The 24,399-nt window shown below is 38.3% G+C and overlaps 1 protein-coding gene across 1 annotated transcript in view; it reads left to right on the top strand.

Moving 5' to 3' along the window:
- Positions 1–24,399, top strand: part of LOC127628515 (integrin alpha-5-like) — a 69,674-nt gene that overhangs the window by 4,339 nt on the left and 40,936 nt on the right. Inside the window, exons 2-4 of the mRNA XM_052105309.1 lie at positions 14,102–14,232; positions 23,647–23,747; positions 24,244–24,367. Coding sequence (XP_051961269.1) covers positions 14,102–14,232; positions 23,647–23,747; positions 24,244–24,367 — 356 coding nt within the window. The remainder of the gene's footprint in view (positions 1–14,101; positions 14,233–23,646; positions 23,748–24,243; positions 24,368–24,399) is intronic.

Here is a 24,399-nt window from a genome sequence, read left to right as displayed (position 1 = left end):
TATTGTTAAGGTTTTAATGGTATTACTACTCTTACCAATTCTGCTTATCGATCCGGTACTTTAAAGGTATTCTTAACGGTTCTTTTGATATATATATATATATATATATATATATATATATATATATATATATATATATATATTAAACAAAAGATAAACAATTACACAAAGATAAACGTTATATAGGCACAGTGATTTAATTTCAGGAAGGTCTACTAACATTACTGTTCAGGTGTGGTCTAAAAAGAAATCTAATAAAGTAATCAATTGTAAAATAACACTGCATAGTTTATCATAGATAGATAGATAGATAGATTAATGCAGAAGTGATTCATTCAAGAGCTGTAAGTGATTTTCTCTTTGCCTTTTGTTGTTTGATTCGCAGTAATGGCTCAATCGTCAGCATGTTTATTAGACTGCTTCCCCTTTAAGACCGAGTCTAATAGGCTCCTGATGCGCCATATTTTCTCCCAACTATTTCCATAACTACGTCCATTTAAGAAATAAACTGTGTTTAAGTGAATCTCCAAGCCGGTCGTTTTGACATATTTTTGTGTATAGTTGATGGTTTAGACGCGCACATGAAACCCAAAGTAGCCTATACATTGTTTGTCTCGTTGTGGTCAGTATCGGAGCACGCGCCGCCTTGGGAACGGTATCTCTTGCGCTCTTTTTATTATTAAATGCGTCCTGCAATTTAACAAGAGTAGCTAGACTGCATTTTACAACAATCACCGATCGTGCTGATTCTGATGTTAAGTTTGAGTTTTAGGGAGAAATGTCAGTGCACCGCTGTGAAGGGAAGGAAGTTAAGCTAGACAGAATGCGGCTTATGTATAAATATTCTTTTATAATCTTTGGAAGGCGAAATCTAAAATAAAATCAGACTAATATCCCAGATCTAATCCAGGCTACGTTTGAATGTTTAGTTCTGTCCTCCGTCGTCACTCATTAAGCAGGGCTCTTGTTGTGCTTGCTGTGGCACCGCATGAACGAGATCTCTCTCTCTCTCTGACTGCAAATAGCTAAATTGCATCACAGATAAATGGTTTCATATTATTATACATAGAAATGGCTGGCGAGATAAAATAACTTTCTCTTTATAGCAATAATAAATTAATTTTCTTAATTTCTCCAGTACCGACAGCAGAACCGATAACGTCCGAGCTTACCAAAGCCAGTCCTTCAATAGCCTATAGTGCATTGGTATCTTTTTTATTACTTATTTCTCTGCATTGTGTGACAACCCTCTCAAATATAAGACACACAAACAGAACAAATAAAAGTCTCAGATTCACTGTCTGTAATTGCAAAATTCTTGCTTACTTATTGTGACATGATAGCAACCCTTCTGCTGTGATAATGCAACTTCAACTACGCTATCAATATCCAAAGTAGCCGAACGTCATGTCGCCTAGCGCATTTTTCACATTTTTTCTTGAAGTTGGCAGTAACATATCAAAAATTTTTAATTAATTATAAAGTAGTTATACAAATTTAATCCTTACCGTTTTCTACAAGGAACTTAGCTCCTTCCTTTGGCACTGGATGAGGTCTGCTCACTCTACTGGAAAATGACTCTAGGGGCAGTGTGCGTCGAACACGTGTTCCACAACAACACTAGGCTGCCCACAGATGCTCCTGCCTAATGATTAATCGCCGACCTCTAAAGGAAACGATTGCAACTCTGCTGTCATTGTCACCCAATTCAAAGGAATTTCACACAAGAGACAATTTGTTTTCTTCTTCTAGCAGCTACTCATAATTGTGATAATTTCCATTTTTACAGTTGATAACAGCTTGGTGTTCCCCTCTACTCAAGCACACAACCATGGAGTTATCTTGTATGCTGATTTGAAGCAGACATCAAAAGTATTTTAAAAACTGCTTAAACTTTATCATCTAGAAACGTTGCCTGGAAAATCTATTAAAAAGTTACAATACAGTAAGAATTTTGGTGATATTTTTTATTTTTTTTCACCTACAGTATATACCACCACATCAACACATTACTTCTATACTAATTCAATTTCATTGGCTTCTCATACATGCATGTATTGTTTTTCTTATTTTAACATACTAAGCAGTGCATGTATGACAGCTCCAGTTTACCTCTGTGATCTTGTTAAATCTTACACATCTTCTCACTCTCCATTCTGCTGGCTCCTTTACTCTCCAGAGGTTTTTTCTTTTACTGCCCAAAGGTTATCGAGTTCTCTGACTCTTGTTATTAAAAATGCTCTCACGTTGAATAGCTTTAAGAAACTTTTAAAAGTGAATCTTTTTAAAATGGCTAATATTGATTTACAACTGACTCCAGCTTAATCGGCTGTGTATCTATCTACTCAATTGCTTATTTGCCTTATTTTTGGAATTTCTGTTTTATCATCTACTTCTAACATGTAACAGTGTACTGTGATAAAACGCACTACCACACTGGTTTTTGTCATACTGCATTGTGCATGTAGCTTCCCTGAAACTTCCCTTTCAGGCATGTGCTGTTGGTATGAGAAAAGCTCATTACAAATAAAATGTATTATAATATTATTATTTTCTTTTACACACAGCATGCAAATTTAATTGCCTTTGTCAGCCGAAACTGATATCTGTCATCTCTATGCAGAATGCATAACATATGTTAAACAGAGCTGGGAGTACTACTTTCTTATTAGTAGCTGAAAGCATCTAAATTAGCTGAAATGTTTGATAAACGAACATGCAAGGGTCAGGAGATGTGTAGAACTTTGCGAAAGAAGTCAACTTTTGGGCAACAGATTCAGTTTGGGCCTGGTTATGAGCAACGTTTCCATGTTGTAGTTGTATTCATCAAAGCCATAGTGGGATGGAAAAGGCTCTACCACACTTTAGTAGAACAGCATCAACCTGCTGTCTGAAGACTTTATGTTCCTTCAAAATGAAGTATCTAGTGTGAGGTATAAATTATCTGTCCTACCTGTTCTCTCTCAATCTCTCACACCCTCTATTTCTTTTTACATCTGTGTATATACTCCCTAGTCTGGCTCCACTGGGGCATGTATAGTCTGAGGAGAGTAGGACTCCTTGGCACGCATTATTAGAATTAGAAGAAGTGTGCAGACCACCACAGAGAACAGCCTGAGGACAGGGTTCACGATCTATCAGCTCTATATATGAAGGAGAAATGTATGGCCAATGAACATGGAGAGAAGAACAGCACAGTATTCTGTAGGGGCCTCCCCGGGATAGCCTGGCATACAACCGTAATTTGTCTTTAAGAACTGAGGTTGGTTCTTGAAAGTCTCATGTCTTCGACTGAGTGGAATTTAAATATCTTTTAGTCAATTATTGCAACAAGCATCCAAAAATTTTGCCATCGCATTCTTTTCAGAGTTTACATGCACTTTAAGCTTTTGATTAACTTTGAATTAGAGTGGTGATGGCGTAGTGGGCTAAAGCACATAAGTGTTAATCAGAAGGTCCCCGCTTTGATCCCCACGGCCACCACCATTGTGTCCTTGAGCAAGGCACTTATCTCCATGTTGCTCCAGGGGAATTGTCCCTGTAATAAGTGCACTTTAAGTCGCTTTAGATAAAAGCCTATGTAAGGTGCTAGCGCCTTTTTAAGCCTTAATGGTATTCAAAGCACTTTACACTGTGACTCATTCACACACACATTCATACACCAATGGCGGCAAAGCTGCTATGTAAGGTGCTAGCCTTGCCCAAGGACACTTCGGGTCGTGTGGACCGGGATTCGAACCACCAACCCTGCGATTAGTGGCTGATCCGCTCTACCAACTGAGCCATAGCCACCCTAAAAGGTGTCTCTGTCTTAGGGCTGAATGTCAGAAATGAAATACCTTTTATTTTAAATGTTTAGAATTTAGCAACAATGGAAACAAAACCCCAGTATCTGTGCTTCTGCTGGGATTTGCTTGGCTCCACATAAGTGTTGTTTTCAGAAAATAATGTGTTAATATGCATAAATTCCTTTGATGTTTATGATGTTCGAAAGACTGTTTTTGCTGTTTGATGATTGTTGGCGACTGTTTGAAGCTTGCGGTTGAATCGTCGGAGCGGTACTGTCTGCAGTATTGGCCAAAAGCAACACATTTACAACCACAATGTGACCATTCTTGGCAGGAATATTATTGTATAAAGATTCTACATTTCTCACCTGCCCCTGTATATTTTATTACCCAAATATTCTCAAAGTTGAGGTTTACCAAGTTGCCTTGGCTACAAACCTGCAGAAACTGTTCTGATCATGTACCATGTGTTTGCAGGAAATGGTACATTTAAATGACATCATAGATGGTTTGGCCCTGACATGGTGTATAGTAGGTTATCTTCAGCTTTGGTCATCACTCTCATGAAGATTACCCTCTATAAGAGGGTCATTGCTAGATCAATATTTACTTGGGATGTTGGGTAAGTTTGCCTTTGCTAAATACAGACATGTTTTCCCTTTCAACCTCTTAAGCACTACCTGGTTGGATTCCATTTGTAGTTGATCATTTCTGCTCTTCCTCCATGGATTAGGCTGTCTGTTGTCTGCCGTCTTGCGTCCAGCTGGGTGTGTGTATGTTGGCTGCCAAGCTATTCTTCACCAAGGTTCTCCCTGTGACGACTGGTGTTTTCCATGGAGTCGGTACAATAGAGGCCTTTGTGCAATGGTAGAAAAGGTTTGCTATGTTCAGTAGCAAAACTTTTCCATGTGACTTGAATCTGTATTTATTTATTCATGTTTTTGGATCATTCACTTCTTGATAAAACCTCATTGAGCTCTTTTCACCCATGACATTTGGCACCAATGGTGCTGTCTATCAGGTTGGTCTGTGGTAAAATTAGAGTCTGCTACATTACAGGTTAATGGGTACAACTGATTGGGAGACTATGGGTTAGGTTGTCTTTACCGTTGTGAGTTGTCTGCTTTTTATGGCCTGGTTAGACCTGGCAGGCTTGTATAAAAGGGTCTTGTGTGTGATGGTCTTTTTGTGCCCTGGTGGAAAAACAGGCATGTGTTCGATCATGGTAGAACAAATAGCCCAGTCAGCTTTGCAGACATTTACCCTTTAGACTCCATAATGGCCTTGGATTGATGCATAGAGTAGAGAAGATCTCTATTGTCCCTTGTCCTGATGGACACTTTGGGTAGATCATTATCTCTTGGTCTGTTCTGGTGGATCAGGATTGAATGGCCCCTGCTGGGCAAGCAACGACAATGAAAGTCAAGTCAGCCTTCATTTAGATGGTCTGTTTATTGCCTGCAGGATTAAAAAAACAATGGACATGAGGCATAGCATGTAAAAATGAGCGATTGATGCTAATTGTTTGCCCCCTGATGGCCCCTCTTACTATATTCAAGTGCGAAGAAGGAGACTCCATGCTGAGAAATCTCTCTCAGAGATGTCAACAGTTGCAGCTTGCTTTGGGAAGTTAACTGGTCTTGGTGAATGTGTGAATTATAGCTCTTTGGGGGCTGGGGTTGCAATTTGGTATCAGGAGATTTAAGAGGTACAACCACACTCTGTGTTTATGTCAATGTTGTGGGGTGCTTTAAAGTGTTGTATCAGCACTTACGAAAATGTGGCAGTTGAATGACATGGCTTGGTCTTGCCTGCTGAGTACACTGTCTGGATGCATATTCCAGAGTATTTTCCGGTTATTGGTTCTCCTGAAAGAACTGTAGTTTGCTCTTTAAACCTAATTGATACAATGAAAAAAAGGCAACAAAAAATTCACCAGAATGATCTTAAGCACTATAGATGAACAAAGTCTATGTATATGCAACACATAGTGTGCAACATTATTTAAAAATTATGAAAAGAAAAATACATTAAAACTTAATTAAAAATTCAAGTCCAAGCTACACAGATTATTCGTTTTAACAAATTATCAGTGCTCTTTAACTAGTCAAGTTCTCAAAGATCAAGGCTTCAAGGGATGTACAGGAGAAATATCCCCAAACAAACACCCTAGCGGATTTTGTCATAATCTTTTTAGGCACTCTAATGAAGCCTTTTCGCTCAGTAAGTATGAATTAGCATTTATGATGCCTTAGCATAAATTTGACACATTATACGTTTTTTATATTTGAATGGCTACTAAGATCTACCAAATTGTCCGATGGTGAGCTAAATGTTTTTTTTTTGTTGCAAGAACTTATTCGTCTTTGTGAACACCCAATAAAATAGTGGTGCTTAATTTTCATGCAGTGTATTTAGAGAATAAATGGCTGTTAACAATTAAATTAACTCCTTGGATGCAGCTCTGAGATTTCAGCTCGAGAGTTGCAATGGGAATATCCCAGCATTAACGGGAAGCATGATATAACTAACCCAAAAAACAGGAAGAACTCAAGTCTGTCAAAATAAACGTCCCGCTAACATGAAAGCTCTGTTCAAATGGATGCATGAAATTGAAGACAGAAAAATATAACCACTGTATAAAAATGTCATATTCAAAAAGTAGCAATTATACTCATAATAACAATTATGTAATATTAAATTATTGTATTATTATTATTAATATCTGTAAGCAATATCACAAACAGTTGCAGCCTTGTGCCACAGATAATCTGATTGTTTTCATTAATACTGTGAAGCTCTGTGAAGCATAACATTTTGTAAAAAAATAAATACAAATATTTTTTTATTTGATTAAAACTGTATGTATCAATTTAATTAAAAATAATTTTATCATAACATTTAATTAAATCATTTAACATGGAATCCAGAAAAATAAAAATGGAAAACACAATTTGAATCTGACATGATGCAGTTCTTTTAATTATTAAGTCATTTTCTGTGTAATTTCATAAAAACTCTGAGGCTTTTTATTTGTTGATTATAGTATAGATTTAGTATCGATACAGAGGTTCCAGGGCTGGTATCGTACCGAAGCCCAAATTGTGGTATCGGAGCAAATTTTGTCATCGGTCAAGTAGCGCGCACTGTCTATGTGCATCCTAGTAGACACGTGCCATCGGCATGGTGCTAAAAGTGTATCACTAAACGGTCTTCGCATCAAATGTGTCCATATAGGCTTGAGGTCAAAAGAGTATACTCTGAAAGACTGTGCACGAGATGGAACTGGACATGGAAAAATGCCTTTAGACTGTATTCCAACATACTAACAGAACACTAAGTGCACCTTTTGAACTACATTGAGTACATCGATCTGGCATACATTAACTGGCATAGTGAATAATACGGTGCTCGTCTGCTCTTTATGAGTCAAGTTAAATTTTCTAGATCTGGCTGACCCCTCAGCACCTGGTTTAGTTGATTTTGACTCCCCTTATGGTGGAAATATCCTCTGAGAGGAAATGTTTTTGTGGTGACATTAAAATGTGCCTGTGTAAAATGGGGTGGGGGTGTTTATCAGATTAACAATTGAGGGCATGTGTGCAGTTTTAACGACTATTCCAAGCCGGCAAAACCTTGCAGCAGGCATTGCCTGGAATTTGTTTTACAAGGCCATGACGTTGTACTGTTGGAACTGTGGCTGATTGTGACATATTTTTTCATGCAAACAGGCAGATCCATATTTAGCCATGGATGCTATTTTACCCTGTTTCAGGGAAGCTATGTGCACAATGCAGTGTGTTGATTAGGCCTACCAGTGTGGTAGCATTTTATCACACTAAACTATTACTTGTTAGAAAAAAGCTAAACTAAATTGAAAATATCTGTATTACTATCTTGCTACTGAAATTAGTAGTTAGATGCTAGTAGTGTCACTACTTTCAACTAGTTAATCTCCAGTGTTTATTCAGTTTTAATGCAGTGGATAAGTTTACCTTTCAGAAGAAACATACCTTGAGTTGGATAGTCTCAAGCTGGTCAGACTGTTCTTTTTGCTGGTTTTAGAGGGGTGTGGCACCTTTAGCTGGTTCTTTCAGCAGGGTAATCTTTTTAATAATTAATGGGTATGAAATCATTTAAATGTCATACTTATTCTAAAGTAACCATCTTAAATCCAACCTCCCAGTTTTCTTTCATTATCATCTGAGGTTTAATAATAATAATAATTATTATTACAAAGAAATTTGGTGACAGTTACGGTTGTCTTCCTCCATTTCTTTGCAGTTCTTTTCAGGGCTTTTGGCATGCCAGCTGTGTAAGTGAGCTTTCGTCCCTCAGTTCCAGCTGACCCAGCGGTCACTGCTTTGCTCATCATCTTTTGACCACAGCTCCCAGACAGCAGAACAGAGCACGTGCAGATCGGCTCAACAGAGCAGACAGGGGCTGCAGAAGAGCTTCTTTAGCCCATTTATTTTTGTCTCATTATTAGTTGCTTAACGATACTGAGACAGACTGGCAACTATGTTAATGCTCACTGTTGCCTTACAAGAGAAAACACCCAAAAACAAATCATTCACACGTCATAGAACACGCATATAGAGTACATTTGTTTAAATATTTTTTGTTTAATCATTTTAACTTTTTAACTCTTTCCCCGCCAGCATTTTTTAAAAAAGTTGCCAGCCACCGCCAGGGTTTTTGACGATTTTCGCTAAATTTTAATGGCCCGCAGAATATTTTCTTCCATGAATATATGAAGATGCTATATATCACAATAAAGATCTGAGCCTCTGCTTTTAGGCAAAAAAACGATTTTATTTTATCTTCATTTGTTCTTTTTTATTGCGACTTGAACAGAGGTAGGTTTTGTCAAAAACAACATTTCAGACAAAAAGCTGATAAAAAGGCATGTTTATGTCTGATATTTTGAGCTTCTCAATACTCCATTTCTTCATGTTTGAGACGATCGCAGTCTGTTTCTTTGATCAAAGAGTTGCGTACTCTTTCAAAACATGCGCAGGGGTCTTCCTTACCGTATAACACCTAAAACACGGAAACCCGGAAAATTCTGTGTTTGGCGGGGAAGCGTTTTTTCATAAAACATGGAAAATTCCGTGTTTGGCGGGGAAAGAGTTAATTACATTTTTGAATAAGTTGACTTACAATCAACATTTTGCTGCCATCTTGGATTAAAATGTTCACTAAAATTGTTTTCTTCTCTGCTAAGTGTACATGCATTACTCTCATAAAATTAGGTCAAGCATAATCATGCAGCATAATCATGCTGTCTACCTTTTGGAACAAGCTTCATATCTGGAGTGCACCCATGATGCCTTAAAATGCTGACTCTTTAGGCGGCTAACTAACCACACTTTTCCACTGCACTTTTCGACTCAACTCTACTTGCTTTACTTTTCTGAGATTGCTTTTCCACTGCTGTTTAGTGCGCCTCAACGTGGGTGGGATTATAGGCTGATCGTCATAGATGCGCTGCCTCTACTGCCGTGACATCATCTTAAACGCAACACAAAACAATAAACAATAACACGACCGCTAGCTGTTAGCTAGTAGTTCATTGTGCTGCATAAAGCAGTTGTTTGCATGGTGATTTTACACAAATTGGCCTGGCTGTTTTAGAAGCAAGCTTTCCAGTAGCTGATCAACTAAATAAAGTGAAGCTTTCAAGCAGCATGTAAAGTTAACGTACCATCTCCATCGTGAGTCCAGGGCACTCTCCCTCCCATTGCTCACGGTCTAGATAGCATCCATTTGGTCGAACTACTTCCACTTTTTCTTGACGGTCCTGTAGTCTCTTTTTAACTTTTCCCTACACTGTTGGTAGCTCCAGTGGTAGCCGTGTGCGGTCAACAGCTGAGACACTTCCTGAAAGACTTTTTCGTTTTGCGTTGTTTTGTTCGTCGCAATTTGAAAGTCACGTGAACAAATGATACTGCTATCGCTGTAGCTAACTTTAAAACTAGCGGGTTGATGTCCTGTGTCGTAAATCCTGTGAGGCTGGTAGTGATCAATCAGTGATCTGCAGGGTTTTCATGTCACATTTACTATCAGCTCGGCTCGCTTGGAACTAAAAAATTACCAGGTACTATCCACAGTGGAAAATCCCCAAAACGTGAGCAAAGTCGAGTGGAGTTTTGCCGTGCAGTGGAAAAGCCCTATACGTTTTGGAACTCGGCTTTTGTTTTGGATCAGTTCGACATCATCTTTGTGAACATGGTGTGCTATCTATAACCGTTTGTGCTAATAACAACATTCAAATGCCAATGTGCCTCTGAATAGCTTGATGATTGTTCAGTCTTTGTGTACATTTTTAAAAGTGTCCTTAAGACTACAAATTACAATCAGTCTTAAATATTATGGTCTTGTTAATATATGTCTGGTGAGCATGGGAAACTGTGGGATAATCACAAATGACAAAATTACTTACAGAAGTGACTGATGGTAATGAATTATTCTTGGCACACATGTTGAATTGCAGTTAGCTTGATTGATTTTGTTATTTTTTTGACGCACATGGGTTGGGAAAAAGCTTGTGATGAAGTTGTATACAAAGCTTCCCTGGATATTCCCAGTTTTGCTATGTAGCCTTTAACAGTGGCAGTACTGTTGTTTGCTGTGCCATTGCCATGTTAATGGTGGCATACAAGGTTTGTGTATTTTGTCTGATTTCCGTGCCCCTTCACTACCAGCCAATGTGGTTTCTTGGCAAGCTTAATCAATTAAAATAGTGTTCGAGAGACATAAGCTAAACAGCTGGAAGATAATTAATTTTGGAATGGGTGGAAGAATGTTTTAAGCAGGAGAAGGAGGGAAATAAGGCAAGCATTTGGAATCTGATGTCCCTAAGCCTCTTACCATTAGTGCAATTTAGTTTTGCACTATCAGCCTATTCACCCAACATTTCTTGCCACAACTTAAAGGAATAGTTCACCCACAAATGAAAATCTGCTGATAATCTACTCGCCCTCAGGCCATCCAAGATGTATCTGAGTTTCTTTCTTCATCAAAACAGAATTTAAGATTTTTAGGAATTCAATTCAGGCCTCCTCCTTTAAACAATGCAATTGAATGTACTCTGTTTTTTGATGGTATAGGTTGGGCAAGTTTTTAAACTTGCCCAAAGTTAGTGAAACCAAGTGCGAGAGCATTTACTAAGATTCATAGGGTTTACACAATGAGATCAATGGTACAGGTGATATCACACAGAAGATAAGCTTCACAAACTGAAGAAGAGGTAACGGGCAAAACAGCAGCATGAGCACTAAATAAATATCGATGAAGATCAAGAGCAAATACAGACAGGTAAATATACTACTATATATATTACGTGAGAGCATTATGCAGGCAGTGATGAGCGAGTGAATTGAGGGCAGGTGCAGTGAATTATAAATCAGGTGATGAGGAGCGGAGCACTGAGAGAGCCGTGACAATGACAAAATTTTCAGATATCAACCTTTTTGTTTCTTTTCATTGTCTAAAATCCTCAGGGCTAAAATTATTTTCTTACGTCATCCCTCTTATGAGCGTGCGTCACAGAGATGTACAGAAGTGAACATTTGTAGTTAAAAAGTATGTTTTGTTTCTAAAAATAATCAATCGTTTGGGTTCAGAAGAACTTTATTTATCGACTGGAGTCGTGTGGATTATTTTGATTAACCCTAGGTATGCATTTTGGACTGTCAAAATTTTTAGTACATTCACTTGCATTGTTTAAAGGAGGAGGCCTAAAAAAATCCTAAAAATCTTAAATTCTGTTTTGATGAAGAAAGAAGTTCCAATACATCTTGGATGGCCTGAGGGTGAGTAAATTATCAAAAAATGTCATTTTTGCGTGAACTATTCCTTTTAAGTAGATGACATCTCTGGTGCGCACATTCATTTTTATAGCTTTGATTCTGGTCTGATTACCAGACCTCAAAAGAGGGGGTTTAACCATGTTAAGACATCCTTGCCTCAGTGGTGAGCATCTAGCAAGCTTAGCATTTTGGTGGTAAAATATTTGAGTCTGGATTTCAGACTAATTCAATTCGCTTAATTAACGGCACACCGAGAATGGTGTTTATGTCTGCTGATTAGCAACATGTTTAGTGTCAGTGTTTGTCTCAGAGTGTGTCTGTCATGAGTGCGCCAATACCGGTTTTCCAATTTAACACATCTAGGTTTAAGGTCCACTGTTGCAAAATTGGTCACATTATGATATAATCATGTTTGCTGTCTAGCAATAAATAAAAGGTAAGTATGAAAGATGTTCATAAGCAAAAGGGTGGTATTTTTATCATCAGCACTACATGGCAGATAGCCCTTAAACTGACCTTTTGGCACAATGTTTCTCCATGACACAGATCCATCATTGATCTCCATTACCAAGCAAGATGGTTGTCAAAGCAAGACAGTGTTTTCCCTTTTTAACTGTTCACCTTTTGTTCCATCTTTTTTGTAATCTGGCAATTTTCTCAGTGCTTTGAATAATTTACATTAGGTACTGTCTAACTCAATTCAGTTCAGTTTAAAGTAGTTCCAGTTCAAAATTTGTTGGGATTTTCTATGACGTCATCAATTGCTATTATTTTCGGTGCTGCTAGGTGCAAAACAATTACACACTGCACCTTCAAATTGCCTAACCAACTGACTGGTGTTTAGTTTTTCAACCCAAAAATGAAAATACTCTCATTTACTATTACTCATTAGTTATTTTTCCTGTGAAACATGAAAGAAGTTAGGGTAGAATGTTAAAGAATGACATCCTCCGTCACCATTCACTTTCATTGTATGGAAAATGTTGCAATAAAAGTCAATGTTGACTGAGCTTTATCATTTAACATCTCCTTTTGTGTCCCATGGAAGAAAGAAAGTAATTTGGGTTTGAAACAACAAGGGGGTGGATAAACGATGGCAGAATTTTCATTTATGCATGAACTATCCCTTTAAGTGTTAAAAATGGTTTGGATGTGTAGTGAAGAATGACCCAACATTCATTATGAATTATTATGTTGCACATTTCTTTTTTAAGTAACCGGCCTGTAAACCTTCTCAATTAGGATTCAGTGAACAATCTGTCCCCTGCTTGCTCTGTTCTTTTGACTTTAGTGGTCATCTGGTTGTACCCAAATCACTTTATCTCTGTAGAGCATCTAAAGTGGGCTTAAGTCTCCATGGCTGACCAAAGGGTTGCTGAATGCAGCCATTGTGAGAGCCCTCTGTTACGCGTCACTGAGACCAGCCCAGAGGGCAGGAAAGGGTGTTCTCTTCCTGCACCATGTTCCCCCCCATGAGTTGCCCTTAGTGCCCTCTGACAAACACCTCCACACCCCCATCCCCCCATCTCTCAATATGCCGACCTTAATGACAGGAAAGATGATGGCAAGTTTACAGAAAGTGAGGTCATGGCGGCCCTGCACCAATCCATGCCGGGTCTAGGAATTTTAGACACTGATTAAAAGATCAGGGTAGGTAGGAGTGGCAATCTTGCTTTTGGGTACTTTTGGAGAGTTTTGAATGTCTGCTCTGATCTCAATACCAGAGAACCAATCCTGAAATTTTACAGAAATTGCTGGTGTGGAGTATATTGATGTTTTTGCTTATTTAAATATACCCCATAAGCCCAAGTATTAAACTTCAGTGCGCAACCCGTCCCACATCATTTGTACTGTAGTCGTGAATGATACTTCAATTCATGTGGTTTGTTGAGGAGAGTTGTCCTATTACTTATCTAAGTGATCTGACTTATGATTTTCACCTAGTGGGTGATTAAAATGGGTGAAAAAATAACCCATAGACTTACATTGAAGGAGAAACCCGAGCCATATCTAGGGACCAGAATAGATACTTGGGAAAGAGCTCCCAAGTGTGTGCGTAAGTGTATTTGTGTGTGTTGGTAGTCACATGTTGTCAAAGTTACTAATGATTGCACATGGCCACAATGCTACTTAATACAGCACTGTATGGTAGATTAGGAGCCAGTCCATTTCCTCAAACATCGTCATCATCTCTCGGCTAGTTTCTGGTCCTTCATTTTCATATTTTAATAAGATTAGAATATAATGAGTGTAATATTGAGCTGTTTCCTCTGTCTTTTGTAACAATGACTAATATTATTATAAAGAATATCTGTTTCTTCACAGATAGCTTCCTGGTTGCACTTCAAGTTGATTATAAAATCCAAACCCTTTACCAAAGTTCTCCACCGGTTTTTGCGAATCAGGACACTGTTATACTTGTCTTGCTTTCTGATACACATTGCAGACAGTCTTATTAGCATGCTAACAGCTTCCTTCATCTTTTCTCTTTTTGAACAGTGTGAGCATTATAGTTGGAGCACCCAAAGCCAACACCAGCCAGCCCAACATCAGAGAGGGAGGTTCAGTCTTCTATTGTCCATGGAGCCTCAGCCAATCACAATGCAGCAGCATTGAGTTTGATCGATTTGGTAAGTTTCAGTAAACCAATAGTGGATTGCATTGCATGTGATGCAGATGGCACTTTAAACATGATATTTAAATTTGATGTATTTAGTAAATAAACACTTTTGGTTTTGGACCCCAAATCAAGTTTCCTTGCTAATAAAGCAACTTAAACCAGCATAAACTGGTTTGGTGTCCTTACCTGGTCTCAGCTGTTTCCCCAGCCTCTTCAAGCTGATCTTCCAGCCTGGCCAAGTTTGTGCTCAACTGGTTTAGCTGATCAGCTTGCTGGTCTTCCAGACTTGCCAAATGAAAAGTGCTGGAACCCTTCTAAAACCAGCAAATAGAGCAGCCTGACCTGTCTAGGAAAGCAGCTATGATCAGCAAACCAGCTTAGGCTGGTTTAAGCAGAAGGGTTATCAGCTTGCGAAACAAATTTAGAGCTCAAAGACTCCAAGAATGCTAATTGTTTAACAGCACTTTAAGTGGATCCAATATTTAAGTTTCCATATCCTCCTCAAAACAATCCCTGTGTTGATGGATATCTGCTCCCTGCATTATGTGGCTTCCTGAAAGCTAGCACCTTTTGGTCACACAGGTCTTTGCCTGTCATTGTGTGCACTGGGTTCTGAGAGGGTGATGGAAGATGGGATTTAAAGGAAGTGAAGCCAGACAAGTGCTCAAGCAGACTTCCTGAAGTTCATGCAGTCTAATATTTTCTCACAAAATTAATTTGTTGAAAGTTTCTCAACAAGGAAATTCCCTTGAGGTAGGCCTTAATAGCTAGCAACTCCTAAACATGGATGGGAATATGTTGCTTAAATAGAGATATTAAGTGTAAGGTCAGATACATACTTTCCGCAAGTACACACACAGATGTGAACATTTGACCAACGCATTGCCAACGTGTGATTTGGTTGAACATGCTAACATACCTTCTTGCATTACTGGGATGACACAAACCTCAGTAGCCTACATGAGAGGGCTTGATTGTCTGTTTAACTTGCTCAGAATTATTCTCTTCAAACTGTTCGCTTCGCAATGACGATAGTTGACTTGGAAAGAGAAAACTCACCGTAGAAGTGGACCGTTAACACTAGGGCTGCAATGATACATGCGTCCACGCCGAACCGAACGAATACAGGGCCTTCGGTACATGCAGTCATACGAATTATTACATATCTTTTTACCATTATTTAAAACAACATATAACGAACAACACAAACTGCATAGAACTAAAATGAAAAAAGATTCTGGACCAACACTGGAACGGACAGAATCAAAACTTAACAGAACAGAGCACCACACGGTACACTAGAAACTGCGTATCAGATATATGCATGTGAAGTTTAAGTATCGCCACAGTGTTCAAGCAGCCTTTCGCTGCAAGCTCAGAGCTAAAGCGATAATGAACTCCATAGGCGTATTTATTGCTGCAGACATGCGACCATACTCGGTTGTCAGTCGCATCTGCTTAACGTGCTTCAGCCCCATTATAAAGTTGTTATTATTATTTATGGTTTTATACAATGTGCATATAAGAGGCTCTTATGTTTTGTATTGTAATTTCGTTGAACAAATAGTGCAGTCATGTATAAATGAGCCTTCGCAATAAGAATTGTTGCCCATCAGCCACTGTGTTTTCAAATTAAATAATTTAAATAAAGATTCTTTGTTTGTCCTTCTTTGAATCATAATGATCTTAAGTTACTCATTATTAAAAATCATTAGCTGCAGTCAAGCAACTCTTTTCAAAATGTAGCAAGCTACTTTTCAAGTGACTAACGAAATGATGGACAGTATTTTAAAAATGGAAAAATGTTTTAAGTAAGTTGCGTTGCTACTTTTATTTACTTCCCAACTCTGTTCGTGAAGACAACTAGAATATAACACGTATTTTGGGGAATTCTGGTTCTGGAAACAGGTCACAAAAGCTTACATCTTATTTAATAGTGAGTTTTGTTTACAGAAAGAATAGACAAATAATAAACGTATAGGACAAGGACAAAAACTTCAAATTTGAATATTTTTGTCTGCGGTGGGAAGAGGTCTATAAATAGAATCTACATATGATTTCTTTATAATGCATTATTTCAGTTTAAAGCCTTGTTCACTGCAAATTATCACTCTTTAAGGAATATTCCAGGTTCAGTACAATTTAAGACGGCATTTGTGGCATAATGTTGATTTAAAACCAAAATGAATTTTGACTTGCTCCACTTTTTCTTAAAAAAACTAGCAAAAATCTGGGTAACAGTGAGGCTCTTACAATGGAAGTATAAGAGGGCTAATTTGTAAACGTTATAATACTCACTTTTTCAAAATGATAGCCATAAGACAAACAATATGCATGTAAACATGATTTTAGTGTGATAAAATCACCTACTAACCTTTTATGTGGAAAGATGACAAAAGTTGTAAAATTGGCTATATAACTATATAATGTCAACAAACCTTAAATGACTGTATGAAATGACAATTGAAACTAATTTTATAGCTCAATAAATACAGCAGTTTAAGAATTAATGGAAGCGCTTTTAATATATAAGCTTCACATTTCAGACTTTTTAAATCCTCCAAAAATTGGCACATTCATTTCCATTGTAAGTGCCTCAATGTAACCCAGATTTATGCTTCTTTTCAAAGAAAAGGTTGCACGAGTCAAAATAATTTTTTGTGGTAATCAATATTATGCCGCAAATGCTGTCGATTGACCTTAACTTGTACCAAACCCAGAATATTCCTATAATTTGAACAGCTGTCTGCTTTGTGCCTGCATGCTAATCATTGTTGCACGTCAATTTCCATCAGAACCGGTCAGCTTTGTTGTGGTCCTGATGTAAAACATAAAATATGCATAACCTAAGGATTCAAATTTCTGTGCACTACAACAACCAGGAAAAACAATATGGGGGCCACAACTTACCCTCTAGCAAGTGCGTATTAATTTAAAGGAGTCCATTTTCTTGAAGCTGATGGAGTACTAAGAAGTGATCCAAGTTGCCGAGTATGTAGAACATATGTCTGGGGACAATGAAGTGTTCGTTCTTTCAGTGAGATACTATTGGCTTCCCTCCTGCAGAATCAAAGTCTCCTCTGAAAATCCAAACTGTGATTTATTGCCTATTACTTATACACAGGGAGAAATATTCCACAAAATCTTTTTACAGGGCTGTTTGACTTGAGAAACATAAGGTGTGACTATGAATCATGCAAATGTTAGGTCATTCTTATTGCATTTGACTTGAATTAAAGCGTAATTTTATTTTGGTTTAACTCGATAGTCAAGCAGAAGATCATAATTGAGTTAAGCTAATACCCTGTGACGCGTGATGTATTACGGGGTCTGGTTTAGTCTCAGAGGTTAATGTTTATCCAATAATTATTCAGTTTGTTGTCAATGCATCCAGGCAGACCCAAAATGGTTGACCTTTTGACAAGTGAGAAACCGCTGAATTGACTTCCTTTTTTTTTTTCATTGGTGAGATAACATGGAATTGTAAAAAAATTTAAAACTATATTGTTTTTAGATACCTATCCATAAATAACTCGCCATTATTATGCTAGGATGCTGCCAGATCATTGATATGCAATGTTACTAAGGTGTTCAAAGTGGTTTTAAGTGTGCTATTAGGGGGTTGTGGGTGGTTGTTTCCAGGGCTGGGCTGGGAATCTGGCATACCGGGCATTTTCCCGGTGGGCCGACGTACTTTGGGGCCGTTCAGGGCGGAATGGCCATTGGGAGAACCGAGCGGGCCGGTGGGTCGGCCGTGAAACGTGCTGAATGGGCCGCGTTAAGGAAAAATGAGCCCCCGCTTTATGCAGAACGGACCACAAAGCGGCGCCGCGATATGCTGAAATGAATAAAGTGAATAAAACTGACGTGCTGTTCATCCCAGATGCAGTTGAAATTTAATCTAAGCATAAATGCAACATTTTTAAGAAGAATTTTCAGTTATTTTAGTGGAGTATCTGTATTAAAAAAGCTGCAGATGTTCTTGCTTCTCATCTGTAGCCTAGTTTCCATCCACTTTTCGCACTATTTTGTATCAACAAATTGAAATTGAAAATGCGTCAAATTATGCAAAAAGTTGCTATATCTTCTGCCTTTTATCTATAAAAATGGTGTGCGTGATGACGTCATGCCTAAAAAAACACTTGTCACATAACCCTCTTTATTGTCTGCCAGGCAAAAATCATTCAAAAATCATCATCAATTCGGATCATTTAGAAAAGTAATAGCACACTTCTCAATAAGCCACATAATTTGAAGTATAATTCATGTCCGTAGCACAATTAATGCGGAATGAGTTATGTACCAAAGTTAGATACTTAAAGTTAGGGGTTTGTCCAAATCCCTAATGCCCAAAATAAACAATACTAATAGTGATACTTACCTTGGAGAGCACCACTAATAAAGACCTCACCACTTGAATATGGGCTTGACCCAGCATCACCTGATCCACAATTGCTTTATGTGGGCCACAAGAGGGTCACATATTATTTCCTCCTACCTAACATCCCTCAAAGAGAGAGCATTAGCTAATCATGTCTCAAGATCTCACCTCTTTCCTCTTTCTCCCTGATGAGAGCGAGAGCGCGCATGTTGGCTCTTGGCTCTTGTCTTTTCTCATTTCCCTGTCTCTTGGCCTCTCCCCAGGGACGCTTGATGTGATGACTGAATTTAGCCACGTGGCTTGTGCCTTCCGCTACCCCTCCCGAACACAGATCTAGATACTTTACTAATGGGGTTCCTCTCTCACCGCTGAAAGATAGTGGTGTCTGTGACCTCCTCACCTCCAGCATCCCGTGAGAGAGTTGACCGGGTCTTCTTGGCCAGACTCCAGAGACTAACGGCACTCATAGGATTACCAAGAGAGGGGAATTCTGATTAAAATGGCTGTAAGTCACGGCACAGCGTCTCTGAAAATGTCACATTGTTTTAGCCTTAAATACTTCCTGCTAAGTCTTTTAGGTTACATCACCAGAGTCTAGACTGAGTGCACTGCACTTGTACGATGATTGAAAGTATTGTGGTGCTTTTGAACGTTTTGATGCTGAACTCAAAGTATTGTATTTGTTTTAGGCCACGTCCACATTTTAAAACACATTTACTTTGCTACACCTCTCATCCACACGAGAGCGAGTTTTCAAACATAAATGGATTAGTGTGGTTGTGGCCTTAGATTCTGGTAAGAGAGAATTTCAACCAGTGAAATGGATGATTAGCTATGTAGTCATTTAGCAGACACTTTTATTAACACAATATGGAGCAACAGGGATTTAAGATATTTCAATTTAAAGCCGAAATTATAATCTGATGTTTTCTGTGGTGTATAATGCCAAGCTCCGTGGGACAAAAAAAAAAGCAGCATCAAAGTACTTTGAAAGTACCAGACTGATATCTGAGTGAAATAACAATGGGTTGACGTTAGCTAAAATGGGTCTGTGCTTGTCGAAATTCGAAACAATGCCCCTAGTGGCCAAAGCAGTAAATGTTGCATATGGGCACGTGTGAGCTCCATTTTCCATATGTAATGTCCACAAGGTGTGCCAAAAGTGAGTTGTTTTCAGCTGTTCAGGCTGTAAAACAGCGAAGTATGCATATTTTATAAATTGTATCCCAAACCCTAAACCTAAACATAGGCTGAATTAAAAATGTAATGTTAGAGGTAAAAGTTTAACCTCTGATTCGCGCTAGTCAGTGATTATACAACCACAATTAAGTCTCGGTTTCAATGCAGTATCTGAACCAGAGTCGCCTTGATTTGGAGATGCTGCTTATAAGTTGGCATAATGTGGCCTACCCTAGGGTACTGGAACACTTGAAAACAACATGCCGACTTCCCATGTGATCATGTTGAAAGTAGACTCATGTGCTATATTCCAAGACTTATGGAACCATACAAAAGCTTTATCTGTGAAACAGACCAAAATTCTTTGATTCTTCAGGCCTCCTTACTTTGGCAGAGAGCAAAGAAAAGACAGGAAGGAAAAAAAAACAGAGTGTGTGATCACCCTGGAGTTGACCATAAGGCATATATCTTCTAATGTTATTGGAGGACTCTAATCCCCACTGCTTTCTGCTTTCCGGTACCAAAGATCCTTGAGAGAGGCAAACAAGTGAGGTGTGTGAATTGCCTAAAAATTCATGTTCCATGTCTTGGAACATGAAAGCTGGTTTCTAGATGGTCCAAACTGTTCTTTAGCTGATTTTTTTTTTTTCAGATTTTTTTTTTTTAACTAAATTTGACAAGAGGAGGTCTTTGGGAACTAACTGGGAAATTTGGAAAATTGATTTTAAATCTAACATTTTAATACGTTTTCTTTAATGGGTATAATTAAGCCACTCTCACAGAAATGTTAAATTTTTTTTTGTTTGGTTTGAAAACGCTTTAATTTAGCTTCTTTTGCCTCTCATCCACACTGGAACTACGTTTCCCCCCACTGAGCAGTGTGAACGTGGCCTTAGCGTGTCATTTAGATGCTGCCAATTAGTAATAATAATTCGCTCTCTACAGTATAATAACAATCTAAGTCTATGGGATTTTCTTATTTAGATATCTAATTATGAGAACTTGTGTGGTTTTTTTCTACATTGTGTGGAGCAAGTGTAAACACCTAGATAGTAAAACATTAAATTTTCTACGTTGTGGAGAGCAGCATACGTCCCTACAAGGAAAACGGCTTAAAAAACCTATTGGATAAAATCGTAATAAAAATGTCAAATTGCCCTAAGGTTTCTGTGAGATATGAAGAGTTGTATCACTAGCTTAGTACCAAAAGTAGTCAATGGAATGTCCCACCATGATACGGTGTCTTCACTTTGAATGAGAGCAAGTATTTTCTGAGCCAGCTGAAAGGAGATGATAATAAATGGTGTTCCAGCCAGTTGTACCTTTCACTCATTTCTTCTCTTCCTCTATCCCTCATTCCCCTTTGCCCTCATGCTTGTACTTATGGTGCAACTGAAGACATTTTTTGTGGCAAAGTTTGAATGTCAAGGGTGGTAGCTGAGCATTTTAGAGGGTTTCTTAATGTTGTGACATTGTTCTGGCCTAGTGACTTTTATCCTTATATCTGGATACTGAACTTGAGCTTTGATGGTCTTGGTCTAGCACATTTATTGTTGCATATCCACCCCTCTTTGTCTGTACATGTCTCATTAGTTTTGATTACGAATCCCATTTCAGTCCATATGTGGCCATCTGTCTTTTCCCCTTCTTGTGCTGACAATGAGATGACCTTGAACCTTAGAAGTCACCTGAGTCATAAATGGAACTAATTTTGCAGTCTGCTTTTTTGTTTTTTACATTGAACTTCTTTATTTTTTTTACATTGGACTTTCTGTAATTTTGTTAAAGTTGCTGTAAGTGATATTGTTTCATGGAAAGGTATGCAGAAAATGTTCCTACTCCCTGAAAGATTTTATTGAATTAAAGGGGTCATGACATGGTTTTTTTTATTGTATTATTATGTTCCCTTAGGTGCAATTATAGTATTAATATATTTTTTTTTAAGAAAAACTTTTAAAATCTAGTGATTTATGACCTTTTCCCACCCTGTTTCTCATCCTCTGATTCAAACAGTCTGTTTTGGGGGCGTTTTCCATTTAAGACTTCAGTGTTAACGCCCACTGTTATGATTGGCTAACGTCAGTGCCTATGTATCAATTATTGACGCTCCAGCCAGAACAATATGCAAGTAAACTAAGTAAAAACACTGTGATTATTCATAGTGAATGAAATTGCGCTTTAAAAAGTAGTTTAAAGTTTAAAATAGATTACTTACAGTTTGCGTCGTCGTTGTTCCCAGAATAGTCGGCACGGACTTATCTTTGAGCAACAGTTTTCTGGCAAAGCCAGCATCATATTGAGATTTGTTCTCAAAACAGTCATCCTTAAAATGTACAGAACAAACGCTTAAGTTAACACTGCCGTGACTGGGTCATCCGCAAAAAATAAAATGCATCCATTTTTCCCTGACGTCTGGATCTTTCGGCAGCTTATTCAGAGGTTTTGTTTGACCACAGCCAGGAACAGCACATCTGTGTGGCATCGTAATTTTCCTGTGCACAAGTAGTCTCTGTCAGAGCTCGCTGTCCATCGACTGAACACTTGTGAGGCGCACGGCGATACGAAATGAGCGTAGTTGTCTTGCGCTGGAGGCGGTCATATGCAAACGCTGGTACGTCACTTCTAACCGACACGTCACTTCTAACCATGAATCCAGAACGAGCTGTATTTTGAGCTTGATTAAATAAATGATTCGTTTAGAATGGGGAGGACGTCTTAAAATATTAAACTTGCAGGACGTTTTAATGATACAAAGACCTCTTATATACCAAAAGATCAAGGCAAATTTGGTTTCTCATGTCATGACCCCTTTAAGTGTTGTAAGATATCTCACCTGTCTCCTGTGACTGCTTTGGACTCTGTATATGGCAAATAAAAACGCGGGCCGCAGACAATGACGCTTTTGACCCGTCCATCATTTTGTGCATTGTCGTAGTATTGTAGTTGCAGTGAATTATTGAGGCTAACTGCCATTTTTAAGCCATATTGTTCATAACAATTGTCTGTTGATGGTGCTATTTTGCTGCTGCTGTTTTAAACATCCGTTTCTGCATGTTGTCGGTCTCAATAAAGATAATTTGTTAGCTGATTTGGAGTGCTGGATTTTGGAAAGAGGCTAATTCAATGGCTCAGACTCGTAGAAGTAGAACGGCTAAAATCGCTAGCAGCACCTTTAATGACCTAAATATTCTTAATGACATGAAATGGCTGTAACAGGATAAGGATGGGCAAGGAGGAGACGGGAAACGGCTGAACAGTAAACAGTAAATTTTAATAAGAAACTACATAAAACAAACATAAACATAAGGACACACACGCAACATGGCCATGTGCATCTCTCTCTCTCTCTCCTGAACTGGTGTCTCCGGCTCCCCTTTATCTCGCTCTCCAGCTGATTTAGCGCCGACCATGGCCCAGCCACACCCTTCTCCTCGTCACAATGACACATTGAATTTCTGTAATGTGACATTTCTGAGTGAAACAGAAGAGTCAGTGGAAAAATCTAGGGCCAGACTTTTTTTGATCCATTTTTATTTAATTGGATTGTGAAATGTAGGCTAGGTTACAGTGTATATAGTTAATGTTATTTTTCCACCCATATTGCATGGTTACACCAACAGAAAGTTGTTAAATGCCAGAGAAGTTGTTACATTTAAATTATATTCTTTTGAATTTTTTTTTTTGTTTTCTTTAAGAATAACTTGCTCTGAAGCATTTTATAAAAACAAAAAACTTTAAATTATGTAAATGATTGATTTCATAGTGTCTTTAGTGCTGAACAACCCTGTAAATAGGCACTAACATCAAATGAATCCACATCTAGGCAGTGTAAACGTCTCTTAATTTGTATTTTTCTGACTGTAGGAGATCTAAATATGACTGTGAATGATGCATTGCACCAGGGAGAGTTCAAATCCCATCAGTGGTTTGGAGCGACTGTACGAGTACATGAAGATAGTGTGTTGGTAAGATGTTCTTACTAATATATTTGACTATATTTACATATTCTTTTTAATAGTCTGCATTCAGACATGTTCACTCACGGAATGCAAGAGAACTACTTCCACCATCCCCACTGTGCCATTCAGCATAAAATGGACATATTTCTGTGTTTGATTGCAAAATATGGATAATAACTCAAGTCTCTGTTATAGAACTGAAGTCTGAATTTCAGATTTGTCTGTCAATATCAGATCCAAATGAGATTCAGAAATCTAGATGTGGTATTCATAGATAGTTCCTCTGAAATAATTCCTTTACCATGTTTTGAATCTCCAGACTCTCTGTGATTAATGCTAAATTTGTAGGTCTGTTACATCAAAAGACAAGGTGCTATAGTTCTTCATGAATTATGTGGCCAGTGTCATGCTTACTTTACTCCAGATGTACCCTTGACCTCTTTCATACATGTGTGTGCATGGAAGTGACCTTTGACCTCTAGCAATATCCTTTCTTTCCAAGGCTTGTGCCCCCCTATATTCATGGAGAACCATGGAGGACACGCCTCATGCCGATACTACAGGCTCATGTTATCTCTCCATCAAAAACTTCACCAAGTTTGTTGAATACGCACCGTGTCGCACAGGTGGGCTTGCTAGCTCATTCTCTGAATCTCTG

Source organism: Xyrauchen texanus, chromosome 35 (genome assembly GCF_025860055.1).
Source record: "Xyrauchen texanus isolate HMW12.3.18 chromosome 35, RBS_HiC_50CHRs, whole genome shotgun sequence".
Lineage (NCBI taxonomy): Eukaryota > Metazoa > Chordata > Actinopteri > Cypriniformes > Catostomidae > Xyrauchen > Xyrauchen texanus.
This window is presented reverse-complemented; position numbering and strand designations above follow the sequence as displayed.